Genomic DNA, 27,574 nt, shown 5'->3' with positions numbered 1-27,574 from the left:
TTTAAGGTGGAATTCCATCTTCTGCATAAGTTCACAGAAGGTTTTAACAGCGGGGGTGAATGGAAGCAGATGCCTGTAACGGCTGCATCATAGAAGGTTATCACACCAAATGATTGTGAATGTCTTGCAGTTTTATGATAGTTTGGGCCTAAAATAAACCTTATTTTTCAGATTTGACACTATTTTACCATCTTTAATATTCCATATTATACTGTATGAAAAAGCTTGTAGCCCGGTCTAGTCTTTTGTGCCTTAAGGGCGAAACAGACAGAAATCTGATCCTGGATCAGTAGTGACAGCCAAAAACACAACGCATGCTGATTTTGCACATATGCTATATTTCACAAAGCAGGGTTTCTCAGTTAACCAGGTAACATAAGCCAAAAATCAATCCTGTACAATAGCAAAAGAGCTGATGACCCTTTCTACTGGACAATCCTGAACTTTTTGGCTTAACAGTAATTCCAGTTTGTGGAATACACTCAATCTATGCTGGTCTATGCTGTATTTGTTTTTATTTTTTTGTGTTTATTAATTATTTTTCATTTGCTTTGATGCATTTTACATGTGCATGTCCGGTGCTGGAGTAATTCAGATATGATATAGCCATTTTTTATTTGATAAAAAGCAAATTAAGACATATTTAAGATGAGCTGAGCAAATGAAAAAAAGTATTTTTGCAAATAGATGGTGCAGATCATTTTTAATAGTCTGTAATAACCTTCCTGTGACTTGTTTATTTGGTCAACATCCAGTGGAAAACAATCAGGAGTGATTAATGAATGCTTCAAAGTTATGAAGAAATGGCCACCAGGGGGCGGAATCCCCCCATGTAAGCCACGTTGAACTGCGCCAGTGTTTCTTGTCTGCGTATTTAAATGACTTGTGTCACGTTGCTGAAATATTCATGACGCATATGCTAATTAGGTCAGTGCGTGTTTACGAACGCACTACGTTGCATAATGAGCACGCGTAGATCGCCTTAAAATCCGTGCCCTAAATTTTTTTTTTTTTTTTTCTTGTGACAAAACGTCAAACAAGCTCATATTTTGTTTTTTTTTTACGTTTGTACGAGATCAGAAACGTGGCGTTTGTTTTTACAGCACAGCGATAAAACGTGATAAGGCGAGGCTTAGACAGGCCGAGCAGCCAATAGCGACGCGCCGAATTTTAATACCCTGCGTGCGTGTTCACGCTGTGGCCAATGAGAAGGAGGAGGAGATAGAACGCGGGGTTGCGTCATCACGTACGGGGTGCCCAGCGACGTCGATGAGAAACTTGGTGGAAGCCACAATAACAATAATGATGGGAAGGAGTCTGTAGGGGGATCGAGCTCGGCCCGAACTGGAGTTTTTCGGCGTTTTCCAGGCCCACACGCTTCTTATGGATGCTGTAGGACGGATTGAGCCGTGATTATGGTGGTGAATTCAGTGCATTGGTTTCGGAAAGGGCTGCGGCTCCACGATAATCCGGCTTTGCAGGAAGCGCTGAACGGCGCGGACACGGTGCGCTGCGTTTATATTCTGGACCCGTGGTTCGCAGGTTCGGCCAACGTTGGGGTGAACCGATGGAGGTCAGTGCACTTCTGCTTTCCACATGTTTTTGCACCTACGGCCAGGCCTGGGGCTGTCACCGAGGACGGCTATCCCGCTAAAGTAGCACAAACGCAATGTAGATGCTACATACGCGCAAGTTGACTTCGTGGTCCGTTCCACCTTAAAAGCTGCAGTGGTAACGCTCTGGCGTCGGCGCGGGCGCCCATATGCGACTGCTGCAGGATTTAAGGTGGAACGGACGCTAACTTCAGATTGGCCCTGAAGAGTTTCCCAGTCATGCTGCAGCACGCAGGCTTGGGGTAGCTATACCAGCAGACCCCGACACGCTACATGACATGTCATTAGATGCATTTAATCGTGTTTTGAGATGCAAATTGGTGTAAAATTGTTCATTTGCTAGTACCGAAGACCACGACTGCTGAGTAAACCTGCAGTCCGAGGAAAGTAGCTAGCTAGCTAAACACGCACAGTGCTGTTTTTCACATGCATGGAGCTTAGCTGTTATCTCTAAATCTTCACGGATCGTAGCTAAATGGATCGTAAGATCGGCCACCGTGCTTAAGTCGTCATCGTAACGCAAACGCAGGCAGCTACGACACCTTGCCTGCACATGTTGCTGCACGGTTAGCAATAGCAGGACGGCAGCAACGTCATCTGAACGTTTCTTATAAAACCTGCTACAGGTTGCGTAACGTTTAATCGATCATTAGTGCAATAGACGTCAGGGATTGAGGGATTGATTATGATCATATGCACCTAATGCACCTTTATGCCTTTGCTCGAGCTCAGTTTAGGGGACTAGCCGCCGTGCTTACGCCCACTTGGTCACTTGGGTTTTTACGTAACGCCACGAATGACAGATTTTCGGTATTTATTGACGTCATTCTGCTTTCAGTATGACGTGCTGGGTGATGCAGGGCGCAGAAATGAGCGAAATTAATGAAGTTGACTGCTGTCGGTGTCACGTGACTGCTTTTAGGCAGGTGGTAGGTGCAACCCCCCTTTTACAAACTTCATAATTCGGTACTGTACGATATTCGAATTACGATGCACAGCGAAAACTAGCAGTGCTTATAGGTTAGCGTGTTGTCGGCACGCACAAACCTTGTATCTCAAATGTCAAATTTTCAATGTAAGTCAGTGTTAAAAAAAATATATATATTATTTATTGTTTTTTTATATATATACATGTTTTCTTAGTTTCCGTCCATCATGGATTTTTGACAATTACAAAAATGTCAAAAATGGGGTTCATCAAAATTCAGAATTTAAAGGATTACAGTATATTTAATTTAGGATTGGTCAGTCTGATCACATTCTTACATTCTTCTACAGATGAATGACTGATTTTCCCAATACTAGTAGTCTGATCAATACTATCTAATACTATCACCCCACTTTATTAGCCTGTAACCTAGCAACAATCGCCAGCCATTTATAAAGCCAAGTTAAAAATCTCAACACCACGTCCTCAAAGCAAGTGACCTGGATGAGCACCAGCACTCCTCAACACTCCCGTTATAATCAGCAGTGATATGTACACCAGTAGTGAGAATCAGAAAACACCTGATGCTTAATGCCTGATGCCTCGGCCTGTTCGTGATCCTTAATCTTCAGAACACTGCGGTTAAGTCAGCCATCTTTCACCAAAACACAGTTAAAGTAGCCAAAAAACATAAGAGGAGAAACTAATCCATGAGGCTGAGAACAGAGAGTAGCAGAGAGTAGCAGTGTATGACCATTTTCTCTGGTTATTATAAGGTTATTACCTGTAATCAGATGTTTTATGGTGAATATAGTGGTAGGCTGATACTAGTCTGGTAGTATCCTCATACACTGCCAGTGCTGCATGGTTAGGAGTCTTGCCCAAGGACTCCTGTTGGCGTAGATTGGTGGGCCTCTCTTGCCAGGAAAACAAACCCCAGCCTACTTTAAGGAGGACAGTGTTTTTACAGTGTTGTTATCCACCAAACCAACCACCAGTTGAAAATATGTAAATACTGAAATATAGATTTCATTGAGGATAAAAATTCTGTCTGATTTTAAGTGGTGCCGCCCTCTATCCATTGGCCCAAATCATTTGCAGGTCGCTGGTTCGGTCCACAATCATCCATGGCTGGGAATCTCGGAGAGCAATAACTGGTCTCACACCCTCTGGATGGATAGGATGGACCTCCCTCTCCCCCCTAACTGAGAGTAATGCTGTCCGGTGTGGAGGATTTCTATCTGATCTTACGGAGGGGACTTTCACACCTATGTTGTTTGGTCAGTCCAAAGGAGGTGGTCTCAGTCCAGATTCATCTGAACCATGGTTGGGTTGGTTAGCGGTCTGAAAACTTGGATGGTTGGATGGTTCAGACATTTGGACCAATTACAGGAGAGTTGAGGGAAGGTAAACAGTGCAAATCGGATCTTGTCTCGAGCTCTGAGCTTGAAGCTGGTAGTAATGCTGTAAGACAGCAGAGACAGGCCCCTCTACGAACCAATCAGCGGCAAGTATAGGGAGACGCACCTCATGTAGGTGATGACTGGGTGTAGCTATATGGTGGCAATGCACCTTGCTTCGGACATTGATCCTGACATATTTGGCAGTTAATGTTCTCCTCCAATCAGGTTCAGCTGTCCAATAACTTTGCGTTGGTAATGAACGGCTTCATGGCTGCATTCATGGCATCATTGATACGGTTGGTCACCTCACCTCCATGTTTTTTTGTTTGTTTGTTTTTTGCCGTTGTTGCTAGGTGTTAAATGAGGCTGAGGTTCAAAGCTTTTATAAAATAATTAACAGCATAAAATTATTGCATATACCAGCTATCATACGCTGTACCATGTCAAGTTTTTGCAAATTTAAAGAAAGCCGTTATCCATCACCCTTCCAGCACTTCTAGCATCATGTGGTACTGGGAGGCCCGGCTATGGGCTGGGAATGGGTTGGGTCCGGCTATGGGGTGGGTTGCAGTGATTGAATCGGTGTGGTGGGAAGCAGTAATGCACTTGAAGGCATCTGCCAGTGATTTCACCCTGTTGGGGGGAAACCATGGCGATGTGTGGTACCGAGTACAGTGAGGTTCAGAATCTGCAGTTGGATTTTATCCCAGTTATTGTCGCCCAAAGTGTGTGATATGAAATCTGTCAAGTCAGTTGTGGCATTTTTTTTTTTTTTTTTTTTTTTCAGCCGTGGGACTTTTGTTTACGTCTTTCGGTTCAATGTTTGGTTTCTGCTTCGGTCCAGACCGAGAGAACTGGTCTACGAGTATAAACAGACACGGGGTGCAGAAAAACTAGATATCATATTTCATATTGTAGAGGTGGGTGATCAGGCATAAACATGATCTCATGACTTCAAGAAAATTTAAGACACACAATACATGATGAAAACGATACGTTCAACTGTATAAAAAATAAATAACTTACAAATGATTTAATTATCACATTTAAAAGAATTAAACCTTTTTTTAATTAAACAAATGATTCACTGTAGTTAAAGTTTATAAACTTATAGTATAAACTTATAAACTTAGTTTCTTTGAAAAATACATTTCAATACATTTGTCAATACTCCGTCCTGTCTCATTAAAATAATGATCACCACCCCAATTCATCACAAAAATACTGGATGGACCACCGTCCATCATTCCAGAGAACACAGTTCGTCCACTTCCACTTACAGTATAACTTAGTTTCTTTGAAAAAGAAATAAATAAGAAGGCTGCACACAAGGTGGAGCTCTTTTTAATTGTCTTCCATATTTGTTTCCAGCTAATCCAGATTGGTTTCATTATGGATTAATTGAGATTTATTGGTTTTTAAAACTCTAAAAATAGCTATAATTTGTCTGTTTATTTTTTGTTATTTATATTAAAGGCATTTAGCCAACGCGCTTCTCCAGAGCGACTCATAAAACTCAGAAAACACCCATAGCTAGTTTTTATCTGTAATCTCAGACTCTACTAAATACAGAGGTCAGTCTGGAGACACAGTACTCCACACACTCTACACTCTGCACACTCAGTCCTCTCAGAAGGGGAGGGTCTTCAGTCTGGGTTTGAGGACAGTGAGTGTTGGACTCTGCTGTTCGGACACTCAGGGGAAGTTCGTTCCACCACTTCGGTGCAGGACAGTAAAAAGTCTGGACGCTCGTCTTCCGTGGATCTTAAAGGATGGCGGGTTGAGCCGAGCCGTACTTGAAGCCGGAAGGGCTCCTGGTGCAGATCGGGGTTTTGACCATCGCCATCAAGTACGGAGGGGCTGGCTGGTCCAGTCTTGGCTTTGTAGGCCAGAGTCAGGGTCTGCAAAGGGCCTTTTTTTAAAAACCATGAGTATTTATACCATGATCTATCTAAACCAGGTATATCGCTGGTGTCTGATTTGTAATGAACCACGTAGTTGATCATGTTCGTTTGAACAGAATTTATCATGTTAATGTCCGAGGAGAGATTTTTGGTCCATAGGTTTGCTGCTGGTTCATTGGTCAGTCGAGGTCACAGAGCCAGCTGATAATTGGGGCTAGTAGACAGGTTCTGTTCATAGACTGAGTTTTGTCCTTTCGGTGATCTGTACCTTTTTTTTTTTAACCCTGCAGGTTTTTGCTGGAGTCATTGGAGGATCTGGACACGAGTTTAAGGAAGCTCAACTCGAGGCTCTTTGTGGTACGAGGACAGCCCGCAGATGTGTTTCCCAGGCTGTTCAAGGTCAGTTGGTCTATCTCCGTCCAGCCGGCTCTCTCTGTTGGCCTTTACTCTCCAAATATCAGGCCCATAGACCAGTTCACTTCACTGGCCCAATTAATCCTACAGTGAAGTGATTCTAACAACACTATTAATGACTGAGTGACCTCAGTTGAGTCTGAAATCTGGAGGCCTAAAGTTTAATACAGTAGGTTTTGGAACATTGCTATGAGGATTTGATTGCATCCAGCCATCATTAGTGCATTAGTGAGGTCAGGTACAGTTAAGGGATGGTTAATTATAGATAAAAAATGCCTCTCAGACCTATCCCAGAGGAGTTAGCTGGCGCTCCAGCAGTCTAGAGAAGTCCGGGCCACTGCTCCACAGGCCTTTATACCCCTCTATGTACTGGATGACATTGGGAATGGTGACTTTAGACTCATGCGTGGCTGCTCCAGAGCCCTGTCCTGTTATCTTGGTAATGCATCTAAATACCTGTATAATATATAAGCTGAATAAAAAAAATCAATAAATAATAATAAAATATATATATATATATATATATATATATATATATATATATATGTGTGTGTGTGTGATCTAAACTACAGCAGTTTAGGTTGGGAAAAAAGCAATTAATCTGAACAGCTTGCTCATCAGGATCACTTTCTCTGGCCTTTATCTTGCTGCAACTAAGGCTGATATAATGGAGACGAGACAAACATTAACATTAGAGCTACGTTAATACACACAAAGACCGAACACCTTCACCAGGGGTTTCACAAATCTAAGTGTACAGAGTAGTGCAACAATAAAAATGAGCTCTTGGGGCTGGCTGATGATCACCACCCCAAGTCATCCACAAGTCATCCCAAAAGTACTGAATGGAGCTCCACCATCCATCATTCCAGAGAACACAGCTCTTCCACAGCTCAACCCCTCTATAGCCCACGCCTGGCATTAGGCAGCATGGTGCCGATAGGTTCATGTTTATTTATTCTATTGGCTGTGTTTTTTGCAGGTTCTAGACAAGCTGTGTGTGTGTGCATTTTTACATCTGTGTCAGCAATGAGTGCAACTTAAAGTAGCTGCATACATTCATTAGAAGGGGTGTCCACAAATATTTGGACACAAAGTGTATCTTTTATAAACATGATCTTCTAGAGAACAAGCATCGCTGCCGTCACTCACCTGTTGTGCAGGTTGTATGTAATGGTGCAGGGCTGTTTGCTCTGATAACACACTGCGTGTCCTCTTTCCTAAACCCTTTTATAACAGTTTAAGTGCAGACACCTGCGAGACACACACTCCTCCAGTTTCCCTTTACTGATGAATTTCGTTCCAGTCAGGTAGCAGGTCACACACCTTCAGGCTGGGATGATTAAGCCTCACTTCTTGGTAATAAAGTTGGAGATTTATCTCATTTGCCAAGGCGTTGTGATATCGGGCCTGGAGAAGCCTTTCTGTGCTTATTTTATAGGCAGCAATAATTGGTTTGATTGAGCATGTCTGCTGTTACATAGTGATGCACCGATCCATCTTTTTCTGTGCCGATACTGATACCGATACATTAACTTTTCGTATCGGTCGATACCCGATACCGATCCGATAACGTTGTTGAATTAATAAACTGTATACCTGACCATCATCAGGATTCACCTTAAAACAAACTACAACAAATGAACACAGATATTAATGAACCCAGTTTTTGTTTATTGGTCACTAAAATGAATAATTGCTAGGCTCACGACTTTTAAGTCTTTAAGTCTATGAGACTAAAGACAAGCTAGCAGCCCCTCCCTTCTCAGTTCTCCTTATATGGAAGACGAGCTGGATTACTCGCTGATAGTTAACGGCGGGTCGAGGGTCGTGCTGGTTGAATAGGGGGAGTCCTGCTGTTTGCTATGATCTGTGTATGATGTCTGTAGGTTACTCTGATCCTGGGTTATGAAGTCTAGAATACCGGCGGTACGAGAATCGGGTTCTGTAAATGGATCGGTCCAGATATCTGATCCTAGCATCGGATCGGTGCAATCCTAGTATTATATGGAAAAGGCTCTTTTCTGCTGCCCCTGTTATAAAATCCTAACCCTAACAGCATGTAATAACCTTGACTGGTGACCTGTCCGATGTTCTGGGAAGTGGAGTTCAGCAGGGCTACCCAGTTAGAGAATGGGCACATGAACGTCCTGCTAGGCCGAAAACAAAAAGCTGGCATGGAAAGCAGGGGTGGCTGATGGGTAGCTCATGTTCTGTACCTTCAGATAAAGGCTCTTCAGTTCCTTGATTACACAGTTAATGCGGCTTGATGAATCTGCAGTGATTAGTCTGTAATTTGCATGATGTTGCATATTTTAAATATGCTTCCAGTAAGAAGCAGAGCCTGATGAGCTAACTCGTTTATCTCATTGCTGTCATGCAAAGACCTTGCATCTCCAGAACAGCAGCTTTACAGCAGAAGGAAAAAAAACTCCTTAGATTTCAATGGAAGTCTGTGTTTGATCCCAGATTTAATTCCAGGTCATTTTGGAGCATTTCTATTGGTCCATTCATCATGAAAGTTAGGCATAATGTAAAGAACAACTGCCAAATTTCTATTTGATCAGAAAGTGAAAAATAAACAGCAAACTGGAGATGCAAGGTTTTTGCAGGAAACCTAACATAAAAGGTGTTTTTATTTAAAGGTTTGATTAATTGCTAATAGTGACACTGTGGTTATAGCCCTATCACCAGATTGTTGCTTTAAAAAAATGGATGTGTTTTCACTTGACTTACTCTGGGAACAGTTGGGGTGGTAAATTATTAACAGATAATAATCACAGATTTCTGTATCCGTGATCATTTTTCCCTGCTTTACATTATCTACATATCTATAGTAGCACTGTGGGCTGAAGTCCAGCTGCTTGCGTGCTGCGTGTCACTGCTGGAAGCTGCAGCTGTTGCTCCTCTCGCTCAAACTGAGCTTTTACACGGTTTTAAGGCGAGACCTTTAGCACCTTCGTCAGGCTGCGCTGGGCGACCTGTGAGTGAATAAGTCAACCAGCAGACCAAACTTAGTAGCTGTAACTGTACCAAGAACCCACAGGCTGTCTGAGCGAGAGTAGGAGACTACAGTCAAGAGGGATCATTTAAAAAAAAAAAAAAAAAAAATATTATAGAGTATAGTGGTCATGTGACAAATTAGGACGCCCCATTAGGGGTGTAAGAAAATATTGATATTTGGGAATGTGATCATTTTTCAATTATACACACATTGTATTGATTGTTAATTGATAGTGTAGATGCAAAGATTGGCGGCAGACAGTGGTTCATTTAGTGTAGTGTTTAAACCCCGACCACTAGATGGCAGTATTGTACTCTTCAGATCCAACTGTTCTGATTGGTTTTCTTTTACTCAGATGTTATGCATATGGTGGGATATTATTATTATTATTATTATTACTATATTATTTTTTCAATTATTATTTTGGTAGTTTACAAAATTGTTTTCCTAAAAAAATATCTAATAATAAAAAGGCGAGATCTTTAGCACCTTCGTCAGGCTGCGCCGGGCGACCTGTGAGTGAATAAGTCAACCAGCAGCAAACTTAGAGTTCAGATTTTATGCATATGGTGGGATGTTGTTGTTGTTGTTATTATTATTAATACTATTTTATTTATATGTTTTAATATTTGTTTATTATAGTTTTATTAGTTTACAAAACTGTTTTCCTAAAAAAAAAACAATATATTACCTTGCTTATAGTATTGCAATATACTGAGTATTCAAAATATTGAATCGTGACCACTGCATCTTCATACTATCGTATCGACAGGTTCTTGCCAATTCCAGCCCTACACCCCTATGAAAACCTTGTCTTTTCACACATATTTAAACATCTTCATGCAATCAATACTGAGAGATTGAGGGAATTTAACTAAACAGTGATAGCATCTCAGTGTCTACGTCCTCCTTCAGAACCCCCTAATCTTTCCTCCTCCTCCTCCCTCATTTAGGAGTGGAGCGTAACCCGCCTGACGTTTGAGTACGACCCGGAGCCGTATGGGAAGGATCGGGATGGGGCCATCATTAAGATCGCCCAGGAGTCCGGCGTGGAGACGATAGTGAAGAACTCTCACACGCTCTACAGCCCAGACAGGTGGGAGACAAATACACTCCTCATCAACTCAGCACACACACACTTACACACACTCTCACGCATACATGTGTAGGACTAGGTTGTAGGACTACTCCTCCATATGTACAGTGTATTTCCCAAGCCTGCCTCAGACACTGAGGTATGCTGCTGAGACAAGTAGTTCCAGACTTTTTTGTTTACAGGGCGACATAACACTTTGATTTAAATATTTGTGCCTTTGCCTTTGGGAGTGAGAAACTGTGTTCCTGAGTCTAAATAACAGAGAAACAGTTGAGAGTTCAGTGCTGATCCCAGTAAGTGTGATTTATCTTATCGGTTTGTGTGCAGCACTAGCACAAACCAGACCCAGTTCACTGCAGCGTGATCTAATGAGAGGAACACCAGGAGAGGCGGCACGTGCTGCCATAAAAACGTTACCCAATCAATGGGAATGACGAAGAGTGCTGTCTGTTTTATATAACCTCCTTTGTACCTAGAGAAAGTCCTCCAGAGCATTCAGAATGCTGGAACCGAAGTAAGCAAGTGCTGTTAAATAAATGTGATCGATGTGTTTAATATACACACGCACCAGGACCAATTCCAAGGCTGCCTGTGTTTGTTTTTGCCACTTTGTGAGGACTTGGATGTCTTTATGGGAAGAGTAGATGCTCATTTTGTAGAAGTGAAGACATATCCCTGTTTCCCGAGAAAGAAAACATCCTGTTTATCCCCTAAATACACCCTAAAAAAACCCTCTAACCGGACTCCCTCTCGGTTAGCATGCTAAGACTAGGTTTAGACTCTGGTGTTGAGGTGTCCCTCATTCACAGCAGTCTAGAATTCAGTGGCCGTTCTCACAAATACACCAACGCCAGCCTGTGTCTGCATTTCGCTCTCTTGTCAACACTCCCAGCAGTGCTGTTGCCACCTGGTGGTGAAGAGGTGTAACCGCAGGTCACACTGAGCTGCATGTGCCGTGGGCGGGTTGCTGGCGTGTCAGGGGGTGGAGGGTGGAATAACTGTGTAATCCAGCGTCCCGGACATGTGCTGCTTGCATGCGGCCGCATCCAGACACATGGCAGCGTCTCGACTGCAAACGGCGCCAAGGAAATCAGCCAATGGCACGAGCTCTCACCCGCCCTGATGTAGTAAGGCGTTGTATAATAACAGGACTATAAATAAGAGGCCGGCTGTGGCTGATCTGGAAGATAAAATAAGGGGAGGGATGCTGAAATACACGATGGAGTCAGTCAGTAAAAATTATGAATGACGTACTGAGTGGTGTTGCTACCACTTGTAGTAATGGAGTAGGTGTGTGGAGCTATTTTGCTATTGAGTGTGAATGTGTTCATGCATTGTTCAGGTTAATTCAGTACGTTATGAATATCAGTGCTGAACTTATTATTGATGCTGTTGAAGAAAGGAGTGGAAACATGAACCACCTGTTGAATGAAGACTGCCTTTGCAAAATCCCTCCAAAAGAAGCATGTTTACTCATTGAGGGCTCACCCAAGACCTCTCCAAGACCCTCTTCATACCTGATGTTAATATCTGCCCTGAGTGATCTGATCACAGCTGGACAGCTGTTTACAACTGGCAATTCCGAGTCCCAGTTGTGTTTCCAGTAGAGCTGGGCAAAGTGACGATGTTTTATTGTATCGTAATGAATTTTGTTATTGTGATAATAATAAGCTGCTCTAAGCATGTGGAGGAGATTGTTAATGCTTAATAAACACTGATCAAATTTCATTACTAAGTGTAATTAGACTGGGTTAATTAGATGAAGAGCAGCAGATGTTGAGTATAAATCACTGTATTCAGTACAGGAGAGGATCTGAACTGTAGTTTATGTAGGTGACATGTATCGTCATAAATATTGTGTATTGAATATCGTAAGTCTTTAAATATTGTGCTGTAGTATTTTTATCATATCGCCCAGCCCTAGGTTCCAGTGACCACTTTAGATCAGTCTCAGGATTCATTCTTATATTATTTGAGTCTCCTCCTGGTGGCATAATGGAGCTTTTGAGCATTTAAAGCATATCAGCAGCTTGCAGTGAGAGCTAGCCAGGCTAATGTACAGTTTCCAAACATGGTGGAGGTAGTTTCACATACTGCTACTGTAACTAAGATCTATACAAATAAACAATGGGAGAACTGTGTCTCTGTATACATTCAGAAACATACATTGTATAGACAGAAGTATTGGGACACCTGCTTATGTTTTGTGTTCTCCTGCTTTTGATGGAGTAACTCTACTCTACAATCTGCTGCAGAGAGTCCTATTCTATTGGCAGTACTTATCTTTTTTTTTAAAAATACAATTGTTAGATAATGCCCTTATTATCCTCTTCTTCGCCCTGTCTGCTAATGATCAGAAATTGATGCCAGGTGTGAATGGTGCCCGCTTTTCAGTACCGTTTCTCTTATAAAATTTTTAATTTTGCTTTATTTATTAATTTAGCAGTTATAAGATAAGCAATATGATTAAGAGGAGAAATATAAGTAGCTGTGGTGCTAAAACTGGAATAAATAAAAAATGAATCCCTTTCATTCTACAGAGCTCTGACTCCAGCGACTCTCTTGTTTTCCTCAGGATCATCGAGATGAACAACAACAGCCCCCCGCTCACCTTCAAGCGGTTCCAGGCCATAGTGAACAGGCTGGAGTTGCCTAAGAAACCACTGCCCACAATCACGCAGGAGCAGATGGCCGGCTGCCGGACGCAAATCTCCGACAATCATGATGAGCATTACAGTGTGCCCTCACTGGAGGAGCTCGGTGAGGCTTCATTTACATATGCTGATCTGCAGGTGCCCTCTAGAGTGTGCCCTCCAGAGTGTGCCCTCCAGACCAACATAGCTATAACCTTTAATTAGAAGAACGCTGTGCTGAGTGCTGTTCGGTTATGTCGTGCACACTTCACTAATTTTACTAATGTTCACTAATTTTGCTTAAATATGTTTTAGAAAACATTTTGCAACTTTGACCCAATTAATAAATAAATAGCAATTTCAAAAACCACTATCAAATCAAATTTATTTTGTATTGCACCTCGGGCAGTACAATATATGGTCATCACAATCTGTGACATGCAATAACTAATAAATAATTATATAAATTCATACCAAAAAAAAAGTGTACATACATACACACATAGGTGCTGGTCATAAAATTAGAATATAATGAAAATGTTATTTATTTCAGTAATTCCATTGAAGTGAAATTTCAGTGGCAAAAGTGGCAAAGAGAGACACCCCCCCCCCCCCCCCCCCCCCCCATTTGATAACACTGTTGTCCCTGGTAACAGAAATGTCTCAGACTCAGTACAGTTTGTCCTGTGAACTTTTTTTTTCCTTGAATAACAGTGGATCCTCCGAGTTACGAGGTACACTCTGTAGAGGTTTCAGTCCCCTAATCCCATCACTCTACCCCCGTCTCTCAGCAGTGAGAGGGTTTTACTGTAGGAGCTCCAGATCCCACAGATAAAGCAACTGAACATAAATCCAGTAAAAAGGAGAAACAAGAGCTTCTCATTCTGAAGAAAGAAAGTAGTGAGATCTTGTCAGTGAGCTAGTCTGAAGAACAGAGCTCGGTTCCTCCAGGTTTCTCCTGGACGCCCCCCAGTCCAGCCAGCACAGCGTGGAGGATGTGTTCACCTCCATCAGCAGCAGCAGCAGCAGCAGCTCACCTGATTTACCATCATTAAGCCCTAGACTAGACTCCATGAGAGAGGAGAACTTTGGAGATGTTCTAATGATGAACACAGTGATGGAGAACCACCACCACTTTAGTGTTTATTCTAATATCAGAGTTTTACTGAGGAGATAAACACTGACTGCCCAGATCAGCAGCCTTACAGCTTTACAAAAATGTGGACTGTCTGGGTTTGGATTGAATGATTTCTCAGGTTTCTGCTGATGTAATGATCCGTACAGACCTGGCAGGGTCCGCGTGAGCTTCTAGGCCTTCACAGCACATTTTCAATAAAGTCCGCGGATCATTAAGCGTTGCATATGAGCAGCGCTGAGTCGCAGTGCGGACGGTGAATAGGCAGGATGAGGTTTCACCCACGGGAACAGGTTCCCCTTTCTAACCGTTGTTGCAGGTACACTTGTGATAACCTTGTTACATAAAGACTGCATAAGTTTAACAGCCTTTCTTGCCACGAGGGGGCGTGTATAGGCCCTGACTGTAGAGTGCTGGTTCTTTCAATATTTATTATTCCTGTATGCAAAATAAGGCATGGTAGCATTTAATAAGTAATAATTAATGAGCAGTTTTTTATTAAATGAGGAAGTCTGCTTTTAGTTACAGTGCACCAGTGAGCTGGAATTCAGTACAGGAACCACCTAACGCTCAGCTCAGCTCGCTGGTGTAGATCAGTCATTTAAAGTCTGCCTGTAATTATTCTACTTTCGTTCTGTATTATTTTAATTCATATATTTTGTTGCTTTATTTATTTTATTTCTTGTTTTCTTTATTATGTATTTGATTATTATTAGTATTATTATTATAGTTATTTTAGTTAGTTTGACTTGATGAAATGGATCAAATTAGGGAAAATAATTCTAAAAATATTTATAAATATAAATAAATATATCAATCTTTTTTTTGGGTGGGTGTTTCAAATCTTATTTTAGGGTATTTTAATTAATTTATGTTTTAATGGCTTATGTTTTTTATATTTATCTCCTATCTTCATTCTTTTTTGTATTGATTGGTTTCTGTTTTTAATTTAATAATGTTATTTTTTTCTTCCTAAATTAATCTTAATTTGTGCATTTTATACTTATTGGTTCATTTTAATCCTTGTTTATTATAAATTCCAGTAAAAAATGAGGGTCACCATCGGTTTGTTTAAGTGAAAGTTAGGGTTTATTGGTGTTTAACATGTTATTGTAATTTTTTTTTTTTTTGTAATTTTGTAATAGTTTGTTTGTTTATTTATTTATTTATTTATTTTTGCCCCTCTCCTCAGGGTTTAGGAATCAGGGGGATGTCACGTCGGTATGGAAAGGAGGTGAAACAGAGGCTTTGGACAGACTTAATAAACACCTGGACAGAAAGGCAAGTCTTTTGACATAAATATAAATTATTGAAAGCAGTGCACTGAGCATCGTTTAACACCACTGTCTTTTAAAACCAGTCATTTGTTTTATGTAGAAGATTTACAAAGATTTTCATTTCGACTTCTGTTGTTTGTTCAGGCCTGGGTGGCGAGTTTCGAGCGACCTCGAATAAACGCCCACTCGCTCTTCGCCAGCCCCACCGGCCTCAGCCCGTATCTTTGCTTCGGCTGCCTGTCAAGTCGAGTGTTTTACTTCCACCTGAGAGAGCTCTATATGAAGGTATGTGTTGCGTGCTTTCAGTTCTTTCATGCAGCCTCATAGTGAAGTAGCATTCATACAAGACCACATGATTTCCCCACTGGCGTAAACCTGGCTCTGCTTTGAATACACTAAATGATGCTGATCATTTATCTGTGAAAACTGAGACACTGTCTGGAGGTGATGGATTCATGTTTTGGAAGTAAATGGAAATCACTGACAACTAGTGGAAAGGAGAAGTACTGCAGAACTACACAGAAATCCTAATAGACCTGAATGCAGGTAAAGCACAGATCACATGAAATCAATCCATGTAATAACGATGTAATTAATTAATTTCATGCAGTTTAATTCATTTTTAGTTTGTTTGTTTGTTTTTTGCAGAATAACAAAACATTACACAAGATAAGTAAACATGAATATGGGTTGAGAAAGAGGAAAGAGAAAGACAAAAAAAGAAATAATACAAAAGTACAGAAATAAACAAACAAGAACATCAATATTTTATATTATTAATATTTGTATATGATATATTAATATCATTATTAAGAAGTTATTCATTATAAGAGAGTGGATATGTGGGCACCCCTGTTGTCCCAAATCGGTACTTATTACAACTACATATGTACCGGGTTGCAGCGGTATGAGATGATAACAGTCTCTAAAAAAATCAGTTTCAGTATCACAGTATACAGCATATTATTATTTTATTTATTTTTTTCCTCATATATATATATATATATATATATATATATATCCCCTAAAGAAATTAAAACCGGTTTTCTTTGGCTAAACTAAATATTTATTTTAAGTTTTTGTGTTTTTTTTTTTAATAAAAAAATTATTAATGGTAGTTTATATAAAATGTTCTCTTTTGAAAATAAATAAATAAATAAGAAAGCTGCGTGTTTTAATCCTGGGTTATTTTCTCCATTGATCGATTCATTGTTTTGTTTTGTTTTTTGTTGTTGTTGTTGTGTTTTTTTGTTTGTTTGTTTTCTTTAACTCTGAGATTAGTAAGAAATTGGTGTGTGTTTTTTTTTGTGTTTTGAATTTGGTTGCATTTTACCACTGTATACCACTGCAGCCCTGCCATTACACATGCCTTTCTTGGGGGTTCTGTGTAGAACTTCATACACATGGCCTCTGGTTCGAGCACTGCTTTCAGGATTGGTATATACGTGGCCTAATCTGAATGTGTGGTGTAACACCATCAGCTTCACAGTGTCAAACCTGACGTGGTGTTAGAACAGCTGTAACTGCCAGACTGTGAGACAGCACATGTTTGTGTACTCTCTGCTCCAGCGCACCCGTGTCAGCCCATCTGCCAATTAACCCGTGGAAGAGCTATTATTGTCACTTTGCTGTACTTCACAGCTTTTTTCATTCATTGTTTTCTTTTGACATGATGTGAATCTGCTCTGGCAGTCAGTCTGTCCATTGTATCAGAATTTCACAAGAACTGGACCAATAGGAATGCTCCAAAATCTTTTTTACATTGACTTCCATTGAAAGTTAAAAGGGTTTTTCCCTTCTACTCGGCGGTTGACATTTTGGAGATATTGTATTTAGTTCTATAGTCATGTAATGGATTACATAATATAAGTATATAAGAATATAATAATGTAAGAGTTCATTCATCGCTAGACTCTATAGACATCTCTGTTAAGAAAACTAGAGATGATCCAATCCAGACATGTTTTAATAAATCTGGTATTGGCTATTTTAATCTCAATCCAGTCCAGAGTCTTTGTTTTAACCGCGGTGTTCAGAGCTCCATCTGGTGTCCGCAAGACGCCAATCACACACACAGCACACTCACCCACTATAAACCAGTTATTACACACCAGAAGACCAACAACCACAGACACCAGTCCAGAGATATCACACACAGGAAGTGATCAGACTGCAGTGTTGTAAAGGAGCTGGGAGCTGATTGGTCGGGGAGGAGATCAGACTGGATTAGAAGATATTAAACACTATAAAACATCATTTTAATAAAAGTCTCGACTAAACTAAATCAATCAGAAAGTCTGATTATAGAAACTGAGACTGAAAATAAAGGATTTTACTGAACCCGTTAATCAGCAGCTAGTCTGATCTCACACACAGAGATCAGATCAGATTGGGTCGGTATCGGCTGATACTCAGAATTAAGAGACTCGGATCAGGACATCGCTACAGAAAACATGATGATGAAGATGATGATGATGATCTTTCTCTCTCCAGCTGCGCAGGAGATCCAGTCCGCCGCTCTCGCTCTTCGGGCAGCTGCTGTGGCGAGAGTTTTTCTACACGGCGGCCACCAACAACCCCAACTTCGACCGCATGGAGGGGAACCCCATCTGTGTGCAGATTCCCTGGGACCACAACCCCGAGGCGCTGGCCAAATGGGCCGAGGGGCACACAGGCTTCCCCTGGATCGACGCCATTATGACCCAGCTGAGGCAGGAGGGCTGGATCCATCATCTGGCGCGGCACGCCGTGGCCTGCTTCCTCACCCGCGGAGACCTGTGGATCAGCTGGGAGAGCGGCATGAAGGTATGAACATCGATGGAACATCGAAGCCCCCCCCTCGCCCCTCCTCCACTCCCCCTATTATTATTATTATTATTTGCATTTAAAACCATTCCTCTGGGCTTCCTATGGTTCATCTCTTCAAATTCTACATTTGAAAAAATCCACAAATTAGAACAAATAATATGCAGTGTTCATGTCACTGCAGTTCTACACACACACACACACACACACACACACACACACACACACACACACACACACACAAGACTTGATTTAAATATTTTGTTTTAAATATTTTCGGACTCCGCGTGCCTTTATTCCAACACCTGATTAAATGTACAAATACTAACCCGAGTTTGAATGTCCGTATGTTTGATGAATCTTACTACTCCCAGTGATTTGACTGTGACTGTGGTGTCGTCGGCAGGTGTTTGAAGAGCTGTTGCTGGACGCCGACTGGAGTGTAAATGCCGGCAGCTGGATGTGGCTCTCCTGTAGCGCCTTCTTCCAGCAGTTCTTCCACTGCTATTGTCCAGTGGGCTTCGGCCGGCGCACAGACCCCAGTGGGGACTACATACGGTAAACCAGCTTTAGGCCTACAGCCGCAGGAGCACTGGCTGATTCGCAGTAGTTGAGATGTCCTGGCCAAAATATATGGTAGCAGTTTAGCATTTTATGGCTTAATTTATTTCTTCATAGGACTGTATATAACAAATATTTTACAAAACTTATTGATGAACCTTTTTTTTGACATCCAAATGCATGCATTATGTTTAGAACCTTTTTGTTGTTTTGTTTGTTTGTTTGCATGTTGCAGGGATTTTTGTTTATTTTGGGGGATTTAAATATTTTTTTAATTATTACTATTTGATTTACATCATATCTTCGCATAAATGCCCTAGGTATTCTAGTCATTCCTCAAGTAATCTCAGAGGTTGCTCTGGATGTTTAGCGCAGAGTGTATTGCACAGATTTTTCATTTTAGATATTTTTCATATAGTTTAAGACAAAAAAAACTTAGTTTAGAGACTACATACAGAGGTTTTTCTTAACCAAAAATGGCCATAAATAAAAAGGGCCATAATTTTAGCTGTACTTTGTTGTAAGTGTGCTCTCCTGCCATATCAGATTCAGCTGTGAGGTCAAGAACATCTCCATAATAATATCCAGGCATTAGGATACAGTTAAAGAGGTTGCTTGAAGGATTTGGGAGCTTGAGTACATCTACTCTAGCACATGCCTCATTTTGTACTGATTTCGATTGCATTCATCAACAAGAGTGTCAGGATGTTGGATGATGATCACCACCCCACCTCATCATTCCCAACTCCCCAACCTATTCCCAAAAGTACTGGATGAAGCACCACCACCAACCTTCATTCCAGAACACAGTTAGCTCCATTGCTCCACAGCTCAATGCTGGGGGGGTTTTTATATACCCCTCTACCACGCCTGGTATTAGGCAGCATGGTGTCAATAGGTTCATGTTGGTGTATCTGCTCCAGAGAGTCCTATTCTATTGGCAGTACTTTTCAAAAGGGACAAGCTGTGGGGGGAGGGTGTCCACAAACATTTGGACTGAGAAGGCTTATCATCGGAATAATGATTGATTATGTTTATTATATCATGCAGGAGATACATCCCAAAACTGAAGGACTATCCCAACCGCTACATTTACGAGCCGTGGAACGCACCAGAGTCCGTTCAGAAGGCGGCCAATTGCGTGGTGGGCGTGGACTATCCCAAACCCATGATCAACCACGCCGAGAGCAGCCGCCTCAACATCGAGAGGATGAAGCAGGTCTACCAACAGCTCTCCCACTACAGAGGCCTTAGTGAGTGACTCAGTGCCCATCACCACACTCACTGTTCACAGCCCAACTGTACAAGAAGGCTGGGTTAAGACCCTCTACTCAGTATTCAGACCCTTTACTCAGTACCTAGTTGAAGCCCCTTTTGGCAGCGATTTCAGCCTCCAGTCTTCTTGAGGCCACAGCTGGATTAGGTTTCAGCCATTCTTCTCCGTTGACCCTCTCAAGCCCTGTCAGGTTGAATGGGGACTGTCGGTGGACAGGTGATACTTTTCATCCATATCAGATACAGCTGTGAGGTCAAGAACATCTCCATAATCATATCTAGGCATGTTCAAATCGGTAGACGGACATTTTCAGGTCTTTCCGGAGATGTTAGATAGGGTTCAAGTCAGGGCTCCGGCTGGGCCACTCATGGACATTCACAGAGTTGTCCCTAAGCCACTCCTGTGTTGTCTTGGCTGTGTGGTTAAGAAGAATTTTTGGAAGAATTTACCACAGCTGGACTCCAGTTAAGGTTGAGAGAAATGGAAGGCCCCCAGAGCTAAATTTCAAGTGTCATTGTAAAGTGTTTGAATACTTTTTTTATTGCGAAATAGTTTAAGATGAATAAAATTAGTTTTTCCTTTTAAATACATTGGAAAACATTTTGACTTTTATTTTTTGAATTTAAACACCATTAATTAACTAATCAATTTTAGGGCACATTTTTAGTCTTTCGTATTTTTAGTCTCAATTACTTAAATGTTAATCTAATAGGATGCCTAAAAGAAAGGGTTAAGGTTATAGTTTAGGGTTAAAACTGCTGCTTCTCAGCATGTTAAGAGAAAATGCAAAAGTTTGATTTAATACATTTGAACTTTTATTTAAAAGTTAGAACGTATTAAAAATGTATTAATAAAGACTTTTATTATTTTTTGTTCAAAGAACCTTGAACCCCAGACCAAGAATCCTTTAAGCATCCAAATGGTTCTTTCTCTGTACAGAATCAGCCTAAAAAGTATGAAGTACTTTTTTCTACACAGTGTACTAAATAGATTTTTTTAGATCTATAAAAACTACACATAATATTATAATACTAATACTACACTTGCCACACTGCCCAATCAAATCAAGCCACTATATTATCTGTCATGATCTAACGTTTATATTGGCAAAAATCACAGATAATCACAATTCTTACATTTTACACCACAACCAGTTATTAAATTGACAGTGAGCTGCTCTCCACTCACCAGCAGTCTTAATGGAACATGTGACTTATATATCTTCCTGTGATTGTCAAGCAAGGCCCCATATTAGCACCCCTTAGAACACCACAGTGTGTCTTAGCCTCAAATTCAGTCACCGTTTCCCATCAGATCCCTCTTATGAGCTGTGGAGTCTCTTTATTTCATTTTTATTTTTGATTATTTTGGGAAGTGTTTTTGCTTCTCTTCTAATGATGCACACCATGCTACTAGTAATAGGCTTGATTGCTGTGAGTTTATGTAGCACAAGAGCTGCTCCTCTCTCCGTGGACCACAAACACACTAGAGGTGCAAAGTATGATGATTTTGTTTTGTTTTTTTTATAAGATGGATCGTATGCATATATCCTGGATATCGTCAGTATTTAAAGAGCACTGACCAACTGCACGTTTCATTAGAGAGAGTGTTATTAGTCCTGTGTGCTGAAAACAGTGTTGTGTTTAAATGTGGCTCCATGAGCGCATGCTGAGTGTGCGTCAGAACTTCATGAGGCATGCCATGTATTGTGAAATGTCCACACACACACACACACACACACACACACACACACACACACACACACACTACTACTGTTATATCAGACCAGCATTTCTGCTGTTTGTGCTTGCCTCATACACCTACATTTACTCTTCTGTGTGTGTGTGTGTGTGTGTGTGTGTGTGTGTGTGTGTGTGTGTGTGTGTGTGTGTGTGTGTTTGTTTGTTTGTTTCCCGGAGTCAGAGGGTCAAAGCGACCCTTCCAAGCTTTTCTTGCAATAATGAGAGTCTTCCATAACATTGGTTATCAGCCACCTGTTCGTGTCTGATGCCTCTCCCAGAGCTCTTCAGTTTGCTGACCCGACCTGGGGGTCTAAATTAGTTATTTGTCTGCAGACGGTCAGCGCGGTCAAACACAGACTGATGCAGTGGTTTGGTTTTAAGTCATTGCACATAAATGTATTATAAGCACTAGTTTGTATGAATGTCCCGATTCTGTCCAGTGACTCGAGATCAGGGCAGGTCCAGGGATTTAGTTTTTTTCTATTAGTGCTGCTGCTTTGAACGTCAGGGAGACCTTTATCTGAAGAAAGGGAGTGAAAGGATGCTGATGATGTAGTGTTCTTATGCAAGCTGCCTTTTAGACCCTGTTCTCCTCGGCCAAGTCTGTCATGTAATTGCCTCTGATTTTTAGGAGGCGTATTGACCTGTGTTATGAAACTCAGTGGTGAGTGGACAGCTCCTTTATGGGTGCAGGTGTTCGATCATTATCAGACTCGTATCCTGTGGTCATCAAGTTTAGGTTTGAATTATGTAATTAAAAAAAAAAAATACCTGGAACTGTCATACACTATATGGACAAAAGTATTGGGACACCCGCTTATTTCTCGATTGTGGGTTCAATACCAGGGCTAAATAGGCTGCCACTGTTAGACCCTTAACCCTCTCTGCTGCATGAGCACATGTGCTCACTGTCCACTGTGTGTGTGTGTGTGTGTGTGTGTGTGTGTGTGTGCGCGCACAGATGCGTTTAAGGCAGAGACCTGATTCCATCTTTTTCCAACACTAATGGTGAATAGGAGTCTCTTAGTCTTTGAGTAACTGTCTCTACTGTCCAGGGAAGGCTGTCTACTAGATTTTGGAGCATTCCCTAGAACACAGTTGCACTGCTCCACATCTCAATGCTGGGGGGCTTTATACCCCTCTAGCCCACGTCTGGCAGTTTAACATCAAAACAGTGGCGTTTCTGTTCTAGTAGAGGATCTGTCTTTTACTTCTTCATTTATTCATTTACTTTTGTGTTCCTCAGGTCTGCTAGCATCTGTGCCCACCATACAGGAGGAGGCAGAGCCCCCTCTCTCGGACGACTCTCAGGCCAGCAGCAGTGGTAAGAATCTGCCACGTTTTTGACCAATACTCTTGATTGCATACAGAAAATGATGCTTTACCAGCTTTCTAAGAAACTGACGTGGATTGAGGCGATATTGCCTTTTTTAATAGGAAATTAGAGTGACTGCATTTCTTAGGAATCCTGCATTCCACCTCTGATCTATTTGTAACTACTTGGCCAAAGTATGTGGACACCTGCTTATTCATTGTTGCTTCTAAATCAAGAGCATTTAAAAAAAAAAATAATAATAAAAAGAATTAGTTGGAGTAACTGTCTCTACTGTCCAGGGAAGAAGGCTTTCTACTAGATTTTGAAGGAGCATTGCTGTGAGATTTTGATTGCATTCAGCGACACAAGCGTTCGTGTGGTCAGGGTGTTGGGTGATCACCATCCCAACTCATCCAAAATGTACTGGATGGAGCACCATACATCATTTCAGAGATTTATGGATTCATACCCGTCTAGCCCACGCCTGGCATGGGCTAGCCACGGTGCCCATGGGTTCATGTTGATCTGCTCCAGAGGGTCTTATTCTATTGGCAATACTTCTCTACAACGACTAAACAAGCTGTGTGTGCATTTGCACATCTGTATCAGCAATTGGTGCGACTTGAAGTAGCTGAATGCATTCAATAGGAGGGTTTACATATAGTGTGTGGCCTGTAGAAAGATCTCTGCCCAAGGCATCAGTGTGTGTGTGTGTGTGTGTGTGTGTGTGTGTGTGTGTGTGTGTGTGTGTGTGTGTGTGTGTGCGCGTGCGCACATGTATGTGCATGTTATGCTTATTCAGATTTGTTTTCCATAGGTACACCCTCCACATCCACCCAAACCCAACACCCACCACAATCCATGCCAACCCAAAGCCAGCCTCAGTGTCGGCACACCCTGCCCCCTCCCCAGCCACAGCCACAGCCCCAGCCTCAGCATCAGCTTCAGCAACCTGACCCCCAGCCACCAGCAGCTGCAGCAGCTGCAGCACCTTCAGCTCCCCCTACCCAGAGAAAACGGGGTCGGACCCCAGAACCCCGGAGCTCACTCAACCCCAAAGTCCAGCACACCAGCCAGGCCAAAGCAGCCGAACAACAGCAGCCGCCGCAGACCGCAGACAAGCAGTGACCACACAGGTATCTAATCACGCCAACTGATCGGCTCAGCAGAGGGTGAAAGAGCCTTTAGATGAGTCTGCAGAGTGTGTCTCAGTGCACTGAGGTCTGATAAAGGGTAGTATTTCTAATGTTATTAAAAGTATGGTATAAACATTGTTTTTGGCACAAATATTTATATTTTATCAGAATTTTATGATGAACGGACCAATAGAAATGCTTCTAAAAGACTTGGATTAAAAGCTTTTTTTACATCGTCTTCCAAAATACACAGTCATATCAAAATATTATGACCACGTACCTACAGGGGGGGAGAATCACCCTTTGCTAGGATGCCGTGTCATTATAGAGGTCAGCTGCTCCAGACTGGGGCGTCAGTAGCTCTGTACCACTCTCTGGAGTTGGCATCATTGGTCTGTGGGGCACCACTGTTATGCCGTTGGGAGAAGTCCATTCTCGGTACACCCTCGCTACGACGGCTCTAGTATATAAGCGATAAAGGAAATTTTATTGTCATTTGAATCACATGTGCTACGTGTTTCAAGATCTCAAGGTCCCAGTTACACACACACAGCAATTATTGAATAAATAAAATAATCGAATACAGGGTAGATATAAATAGGAAAAGTAGAGAAATTAAGAAAGGTAGCAGCAATATGATCACAATATATGAAAGAAGTTTAGCAGCATGAATGATTGAGTAGCAGTAACATAATAAAGTGTCCAAGTGTGGGTAAAATTTTGCAGTCTGCTACAGCTGACTGGTGTGCTCGCTTTGTTTATACGTGCAGGAAAGGCTTTTCACGTGGCATCTGTGGCGTCCCGGGCCGAGTTCATTCCAAACCAGGGATGGTCATAATATTCTGATATGACTCTGACCATGGGAGAGGGCTGGTAGCATCTCGGAAACTAAATTCTTTTTTTTTTTCATGGGATGTTCTAGAGCCGGCATCGTGAAGGTGTACAGAGAATGGACTTGATCTTGCACATTGAGTGCCTCCTAGTGGTGGCCATTGATGCCAGAGGGGAATGACGACTCCAGCAAATGGTTTAGAGCAATCCAGGCCCCACTGTGAGGCAGCTAACCTCAATAATGAACACCTTCCGTCTCCTTAATGCAGTCCATGCCACAATGTCTTATTGGTGTCGTCCGAGCCAAGGGATGGTTATTATGCTATGCTTGTATAAGGGGGAAATTCCATTGCCCACCCAGCATAATGGAACTTTGGATATCCCCCACAGTCTCTAGTAATCTAGTAAGGTACTTTATGTCCAAAAGTACCTTACCCAAAAGTACATAAAACTAAAAGCCCTTCTAGTTGATGAATTCAGCTGTTTAAGCTGATGTAGATCATAGAGAAGCACTGACCAATAGAACAGGGCGCTCTATAGTAGTTCAGGGTGAGTGCCAACAATGGGCTAGAGGTAGGTAAAGCCCCCTAGCATTGGGCTATAGAGCCGTAGATGTTCTCCATAGCCCAATGGCCTAATGCTCAGTGATGTTGCATCCCTCTAGCCTTCGTCAAAACATCCCTCCAACTCTGTCAAAACATGGCTGAATGTGAATCGAATGCAGATGTAATTAATTACATATCTGCTGTTACATAACATGTGTTTGAATTAATCAAATGCATCAGATGCATGATCTGTCTGGGGCGTCCTGAGGGTTGAACTGAGGACTAAACGGCTTATTTTCTGCACAGACAGACGCAGAGTATGGAGGGGTTGCCCGGCACGAGGAAGGAAAAGAAGAGGACTCAACAGGACGGGAGCCACGCCAGCTATACAGCGCAATAGCTACACTACGCTGCGACCAGACGCTGCCCGCGCAGGATCAGCAAACAGTCTAGTAAAGCGTGACTGACTGACTGACTGCAGCACACTTTAGGCAAACCTCTACAGCTTCTTACAGTCTCCTGTCAACATCTCTTAGGCTGCTTTCCTTTTCATTATTTTACAGTCTGAAACTGTCGCTGTGCGTTCATGACCTACACTATGTGGACAAAAGTATTGGGACACCTGCTCTTTCATGGTTTCTTCTGAAATCAAGGCTATTAAAAAGATAATTTCCTGCTTTTGTTGGAGTAACTGTCTCTACTGTCCAGGGAGGAAGGCTTTCTACTAGATTTTGGAGGAGCATTGCTGTGAGGATGTGGTTGCATTCAGCAACAAGAGCGTTAGTGAGGTCAGGATGTTGGAGAAGGATGATGATGATGATGATGATGATTATCACAATCACCTCCCCACCTCATCATCACTGACTCCCCAACTCATCCCATCCTAAATGTATTGGATTGAGCACCACCATCATTCCAGAAAGCACAGATTTCAGTTCCACTGCTCCACAGCTCCGTGCTGGGGGGGGGGGGGGGGTGTCTTTCTACCCCTGTAGGTATAATAGTGTCCTGTTACTATTGGCAATATTTCTCTACAGGGACTACTTAAGCTGTGTATATGCGAGTGTGTAGATTTGCACAGGGGTGTCCACAATTATTTGGACATATAGTGTATCAGTATACAGCAGTTATTCAGAGCTGAAATCAGAGCTTTTTACACAGATCTGGTCTCGTCACAAGCTTGAGGTATGGCGCAGGTTTGAATGAAATAATTAATAATATATATGACCTCTAGCCTCCTGATTTGAGGGCTTCTGTATAGCTGTATAAACTACAGGTGAGGAGCAGTCGAAAGCCATCCTGTCGTCGTCTGGAAACAATATTATATGAAGACAAATACAGTAGAAGTTTTTGCAGTAATTGCTTGCAGTGTACACAGGCTGCAAAATGAAAACCGGATTTTTTTTTCTTCTTCTTATTCAGTGTTGAGTAAATATTATTTCAGCCTATACGTTTTTTGTGTCTGTATCTCTAACACAAAAGAAATGAACCAGTTGTTTCTCCAAGACACTCTACAACCCGAAGACTCCTGCAGCCAATTCTGATCCACTACTGCACTGCAGTCACTGCAGTCGGATCCGCTTGAATAGGACTGAATCTATTACTATATGATGTTTTCGACCATTTGTAGGCTGTTCATCAGCCCCTGCCCCTCCCAATTAACTTAACCGTACATTCCACGCGAACATGTACATTCAGCAGGACGAGTCAAGTTCCCTCAAACTAAACGGAATAGCTTTATTTATTTTGTCTTTTTTGTATTGTACAAAAGAGTTTATTTTCATGGAAGCGCTGCTGGGATGGCAAGCTGCTCTGTTTGTAGGCAGTAATTTATTGAAGCCTCTCACTGCATGTTTCTGTCAGCGACAAAGACAATGTTTCTGCGATATATTGCATCTACGTGATTTGACTGTAGATCACAATATATCCAAATAAATAACTTTTCTCAACGTTGAA

At 41.8% G+C, this 27,574-nt stretch overlaps 1 protein-coding gene across 1 annotated transcript; it reads left to right on the top strand.

Annotated features, from left to right (window-relative positions):
* The first annotated feature begins 1,283 nt into the window (after positions 1–1,283).
* On the top strand, positions 1,284–27,574 carry cry2 (cryptochrome circadian regulator 2). Its single transcript, XM_072662852.1, has 12 exons — positions 1,284–1,573; positions 6,139–6,247; positions 10,220–10,362; positions 12,938–13,122; positions 15,323–15,411; positions 15,552–15,692; positions 17,901–18,212; positions 18,619–18,770; positions 19,824–20,026; positions 23,038–23,115; positions 23,924–24,242; positions 25,925–27,574. Exons 1-11 carry the CDS (start codon positions 1,416–1,418, stop codon positions 24,232–24,234), a joined length of 1,881 nt encoding a protein of 626 aa, XP_072518953.1. The 5' UTR covers positions 1,284–1,415; the 3' UTR covers positions 24,235–24,242; positions 25,925–27,574.

This window comes from Salminus brasiliensis, chromosome 19 (assembly GCF_030463535.1).
Source record: "Salminus brasiliensis chromosome 19, fSalBra1.hap2, whole genome shotgun sequence".
NCBI classification, from domain to species: domain Eukaryota; kingdom Metazoa; phylum Chordata; class Actinopteri; order Characiformes; family Bryconidae; genus Salminus; species Salminus brasiliensis.
This window is presented reverse-complemented; position numbering and strand designations above follow the sequence as displayed.